Source organism: Pleurodeles waltl, chromosome 7 (genome assembly GCF_031143425.1).
Source record: "Pleurodeles waltl isolate 20211129_DDA chromosome 7, aPleWal1.hap1.20221129, whole genome shotgun sequence".
Classification (NCBI taxonomy): Eukaryota; Metazoa; Chordata; class Amphibia; order Caudata; family Salamandridae; genus Pleurodeles; species Pleurodeles waltl.
The window spans coordinates 429,530,647-429,536,646 of record NC_090446.1 but is presented as its reverse complement, the minus strand read 5'-3'; the positions used below and the strand labels follow the sequence as shown (position 1 = coordinate 429,536,646).

At 43.2% G+C, this 6,000-nt stretch overlaps 1 protein-coding gene across 1 annotated transcript in view; it reads right to left on the bottom strand.

The window, feature by feature from the left end:
- Positions 1–686: 686 nt before the first annotated feature.
- The window catches only part of LOC138304143 (arylamine N-acetyltransferase 2-like), a 41,960-nt gene continuing 36,646 nt past the window's right edge, over positions 687–6,000 (bottom strand). The window contains exon 2 of the mRNA XM_069243946.1: positions 687–2,294. Coding sequence (XP_069100047.1) covers positions 1,451–2,294 — 844 coding nt within the window. The 3' untranslated portion in view covers positions 687–1,450. The remainder of the gene's footprint in view (positions 2,295–6,000) is intronic.

Below are 6,000 nucleotides of genomic sequence, written 5' to 3'. Positions count from 1 at the left end.
AGAAATGTATATATTTGTAGTAGTCCAATTTTTGTTTAAGGAAAATTGGCACGGTGAAGTTGTCATTTCTAGGCAAGGCTCACACTGCTGTGGGCGGCCTGCACCTGCTTTAATGTGCTCCTTGCCTTTCTGGGACAGGAGCCTCTACAGGGAAGAATAAGCACAGTAAGACTAGAGGGCCTGTGGGACACCCTTACATCCTTAACAAAATGCTGGTTTCCTTCTGTAAGCCGCATTCTCAGTGTACACCAGAAGATACGTCAATTGTTAACAAGTAACAGTGGGAAGGAATGAAGGCAAGTGGAGGGGCTACTGACTCTTGGGCAAGAATCCACAAACGACTGACCCCCAATTGGTATTTTTTGTTATCCATCATATTGCACAGCAGGTTGGAGACAACCCTTCTGATAGAACTAACTAAAGGTACCATTTATATTAGTTTGTCACATCTGCATGTGCTAGTCTACAAAGGCGTTGCTTATCTCGACCAATCGCCTCACATTTTGGCTCTTACTTTCAAGAACAGGTTTGTCCCTGCACATGCAGGGGAAAGTAAGGGCCTCCTATGAACAATGTGCATAACCCTTCGGTTTAAGAACCCTCAAGTGAATTATTTCCTCCCCTCTTTTGGTGCTATGCTCATCCTGAGTGGTTTGTAGTAAATAAGGACATATCAACCAACCACATAACTTGACATTATTTTTTATTAAAACATATTTGGAATGTCTACGTGCAATATTTTAAAAAAGGAACCAGGAGTAAGTTTCAAAAGCTGCAATCAGGCACATAGGAGTAACCGAAAAAGGAAGGAACGACTGGTATCAAACGTACATTAAGAGAGATGACAATGAACCAACTCGTAGTCATTTGGATATCACCACTGTGCCGTCATTGTGGAAGTAAGATTTAAACAAGTAAACTTTACTGCTATTTCTGACATTAATTGCTGCAGCTAGAAATTCTGCTTGGGTACAATGAGTTTTACTTGGGTGCAGAATCTTCCTTCGAAAAATCAGCTGGAGCCAAACTTATAAACAAGTGCTTCACGTTAAGACATAAGCTCATTTCAGAAGTATAGTACAATCTCGTTTGATTTGCTAGTTTGATGCGCTGGGGCTATGGGTCGTCGGGCTGGAAACGTGTTTGTGGTTTACTTCTGTGGCTGCTTTCGCAATGGCTGTCATGGTTGCACCATACTTGCTGTATATCAGACGATGAAAACAATTCAGCGGCTTGCCCTGCTGTCATTTGTGTGGCGAGTTCTGATCCAAATAGGCAAGGTGCTAGAAATACTGAAGCACCGGTTCTTCGTGCAGTTGAATTGATCACTCCCATTGTTAATGGGCATTCATTCTTGATTTGAAAGGCTCTGTTTGAATGTGTCTTGATTTTATCAACTCTAGTTTCTGGGCATTCCCCGTCACAGGATATCTTGTGGTCTGTACTTTTTTCAGTAAATTGGAGGGGGTGGAATAATGTCTTCATCTTTTGGCTCCAGTTTGCCAGTTAGTACTATGCCGAACATTTCTCTCAGGATACTGGGGATCTCTTCCTTCTTGAGCTCTCTAGTGTCCTTTTGGCATGTGGTGGTCCCTGTGTAGGTAGTAGTAATGAGTCGCAATCCCATGTAAGTACGCATGCCCAGGGGAAGGTGAAGTGAGCAAAATGCTTTGCAGAAGAAGAGGGAGCTGGGTGATGTCTGATGGTAGTCGCACATAGAATTAAAGTCTGCCAACTTCTGCTCGGCCAGAGTGAACTTATAAAGGCTTGACCAGGCTCTGGCAGTACCCTGTAGCTCAGCAGTCTCTTGAAAGCGCTCCAGGACCCACATGTTATCATCTGGCCATAACCTGAAGAATCCATTCTCCTGAGTCTGCTCTGTCCTGGGTTCCAGAAACAGAGGCGTACGGAAAGAATTGCCAAAACCAACATCACACAGCCACTGCTGACCGCTTAGGTCCACTAGCAGCACCATGTGGTCACAAGGAGGGCCATATCGCTTGGTGAAGACGTTTTTGACATGGGCTGAGAGGATGACCGCTTGGTAACCAAGCTCCTTCAGCAGCCAGTAGAAGAGGCTGTTGTTCTCGAAGCAGAATCCACCACGGTGCCTCCTGACAATCTTGTCATATACTTCTGGTGGATTTAAGGTAATCTTCTCCCCAGAGTGGATGGACAGGCTCTCAAAGGGCACAGACAACAGATGGCATCGGTGGAGCGCCCTTAAAGTGTCTAGAGAAGGCACTGTTGGGCCATTATAGCCAATCCTCAACAGATATGTGGTGACATCCATTCTGTGAAAGATAAAGGACACTCATCAGTACTTAGTTGTGATGATTATCCACTCGCTCAGATACCCATCCACCCCTTTGAACCCACGGCTTCATTAAACACCTATTTTTTTATTTTCATTTCATGTTCACATGTATTTTTCCTTCCATCTGCATTTTGCTGATCCTCCTGGATGAGCTGAGCGCTAACACAGTTGGGTCCAACACTCTGCCCTCAATTCTGAATTACTGGTGAATGTTCACAATTCTCAGATGCAAGTACCCTGTAGGACAAAATGACGATGCTTACGACACACTGAATGCATCACCCAAGCAGTTCACAGAGTACAGAAGTAACCAGTGTGGTAATTCTAGGCTTTGATCCGCAGCGCCTCCCCCCACCACAGGCACCTTCCACATTGATGCTAATACAAAGGAGTTCTGTGCAACTTTCTACAAAGGAAAAAGGTCTGTGGTTGGCAAGAGTGCTGGGTAAGAAACCACCCCTTAATGTAACAAGGACAGGATACATCAAGGCCCAAATTTACAAACATTCTTGCAATGCTGTTTGAAAATGTGCTGTGCTGTTGTACGAAGAAAAATTAAAGACGTCCATATTTACCAAGCTGTTACTGACTGTTATCAGCTGTTTTTGCATAAAACTAATGGTTGTACTATAAAGGAAACAAAGCGACAGGCTTGCTTGAGATCTGTACTATAGAATCAACTACCAGTGTCTACATGCAGACATCTTTCCATGGGTAATCACATCATATGTTTTTTGTTTTTTTTTAAATGTATACGTCACACAATATTCCTCTTCACGGAAATCCAGTTCATGCTAGTAGGTGTGGCTTTGCACAGAATCATCCTAAACCTCCCTGTATAGTTCCAAACCAAATGCCCCCAAACCTGATAGCTCCCTTTATATCCATGACCGAGGGTCGGTGCTCTGTGATGGTGTTTTTTTGATGCACTTGCATGCAACTTTTGGCGCAACATAGCCTTTGCACGTGAAAAAGTTTATAGGTGCTGCAATATGTACTGCTTTGCACCATCCTATACTAAAGCAAAACTATAGTAAAACGCAGTTTACATTTTTCGAATAACTAGGTTCTGGAAAGCCCTGCTCCATATCGATTTGTTTTCATGGGCTACAGGAGGATTACTACGGACTTCACACAAAATCCAGTACCCATCCCATTATATCACGTGGTGTTGTTGAGTACTTTATCTGTGGTGTTCAGAATCGACAATTCTGCCATAGAATACTATTTCACTTAAAATGTGGTCATAAGCATTATGTGCTGAAAAAACTATTTTAAAAAGACATTATGATACTCCACGAATGGGAAAGAAAGTGAGGGAGCAGGACTCAAAGTAATGCCATTACGGGTAAAAAAATTAAGCATTACCTTATCGTCCCATCTTCGCTTTCATTCCTTATGATGTATGAGAGGTCCCAAGCCCACAAATAATGGACAACTGCTCATAGATGCTACCCAAAACATGCTTTATTTGAAACAGAATCTCTTCCCCCTATCCCTTCATAGAGGACAAGACCTTATAACCAAAGACACCAGCAATATTACTTTCTGGAAATCTATAGTGCCTTGCAAAGGTAGATGAGTCAGACCAAGTTACTGCCCTACAGATTTCTTGATGGGAAGCTCCCCTCAATTCCACAACCGTAGAAGCCATGCTACTAGTTAATCTGCTCTGTATATGTAAAGGGAGGCGGCTCTCCCTCCACCTCATAAGCTTTACCAATCAAAGTTTTGATCCACCTACTCAAGGTGACTGTGGCCGGCTTTTTACTTTTCTTACCTGGACCAAAATTCACACACAAAAAAAAAAAGACATCACTTCTCTAAAGGACTGCACTCTGTCAGGATCTACAAGAAGCGCCCTTCGCATATCCAAAAAAATATAGCTAGATTCCTCCTCCAAGGAAGGGAGTAGATAAAAGGCTGGCAAAAATCACCTTGTCTGTGAAAAAATGAATCTATTTTCGAAAAAAAAGAAAGGAACCAGCACCAATCTGTCCTGAAAGATTTTATAAAAAGGAAGCCTACAAGACAAAGCTCCCAATTCACCCCGATGCCTAGCAGAGGTGATGGCCACAAGAAAGGTTTAGAGAGTCAGAAAGTGCAAATCAACAACCTCCAAAGGTTCAAATGGAGATTTAGTCAAAGCTGTTAAAACTAGAGCTAAGTCCCAAGTTGAAAAGGAACGCAACGATCTAGAACAAGTATTGGAGAGACCTTTAAAGAACCTAGAAATCACCTCTTCATCATCAGCCAAATTTTTCCAGGGACCTCTGAATGCCTGAATCCCTGCCCATTGCACAGGGAGGGTGGCTACAACTAACCCAACCTCGCATCTTCCTGTAAAAACGCCATGATCATTATCATGCTGACAGATTGAGGATAGAAACCTCTTCTATCACTTCAATGTGAGAAAGAACCCCTGTGCTTGTTATAAGAACTTTGCGTTGAATATTGTCTGGATGCCTGCAAAGTGACTACCAAGTTATCTGAAGTCCCTGCCCCCTCAGACTACTCCTCTCAACCTCCACTACTCATCCACATGATCAGAAAGTCGAGAGGCTATGGATTCAGTGCAAATAATCATTCTGGAGCTGTATTCATGAGCATCAAAAGAGAAAAACGATTGGCCCAAGGCCCATGGAGAACAATCAAAATCGCATCTGCCTTTTCTCGCCTCACTCTCACTAGAAAATGCTTGATCAGGGGGAATGGGAGGAATGCATATGAGAGGTCCTGTGGCCACATGCCACGAGAGTAGTCTAAGCCCAAGTGAAGAGAGTTTGTGCAATCTTGTTTAGAGCCCAGGACCTTGTCTCCCCTGCTTGTGTATATGAGCTTTGATGGTAACATAGTCTGTCTGAATCAATACTGCTTTCCCCATCAACTGACTTTCGAATGCCATTTGAGCTGTCTTCCTGCTTTGAACTCACTCCAGTTTGAGAACCTAAACGCCTCCCTGTGAGACCAGAGCCCCTGAACTTGCATTGGCTCTCCCTATGCACCACACTCTGACAGACTGGCATCTGTTGTAACTATTAGCGGATCCAGAGGGCTTAGTTTTGGACACCTGTCCATCGACCATGCCAGATCATATTTTATCACCTAGGAAATTGGGATTCTGTACTTCAGATTTTGAGTCATGTCTGTAGAACCAGAAAGAATTCCCTGAGCCACACCACCACCTCTGGTTCTTTGTGTGTGCATAATTCCAAAATATGCCTCAGAATCGTGGCAATACTTAGAGGAAGCAAACAAGCAAGCCTTTCCTTGCAGATTCAAAATTTGAGCCCTGTAAATGTCAAATCCTACACTGATTTCATATTGGATATTTGCCAGTTTATGAGAAACCCAGGTCTCTGCAAAATCTTCAGCACTCTGCCTTTGGGAGACAACAGTAAATCTTTTGATGAAGCCTGAACCGACCAACTGTCGAGGCATGGATGGGCAAAGATTCCTTCTGAATAAAGAAAAGCCACCAGTGGTGCCAGTACTTTGGTGAAGATCTGGGGGAGAGGACTTCAGACCGAATGGAAGAAAAAAAAATTGAGAGCGATCTACCTTCAGTGTGACCATCAGAAACCTTTGGAATAACCTTCTGACAAGTACATGAACATAAGCATCTTCAAAATCTAATTATGTTAACGCATCTTCCGGCCCTATTAGTGGAAGTTCTGTAGTGT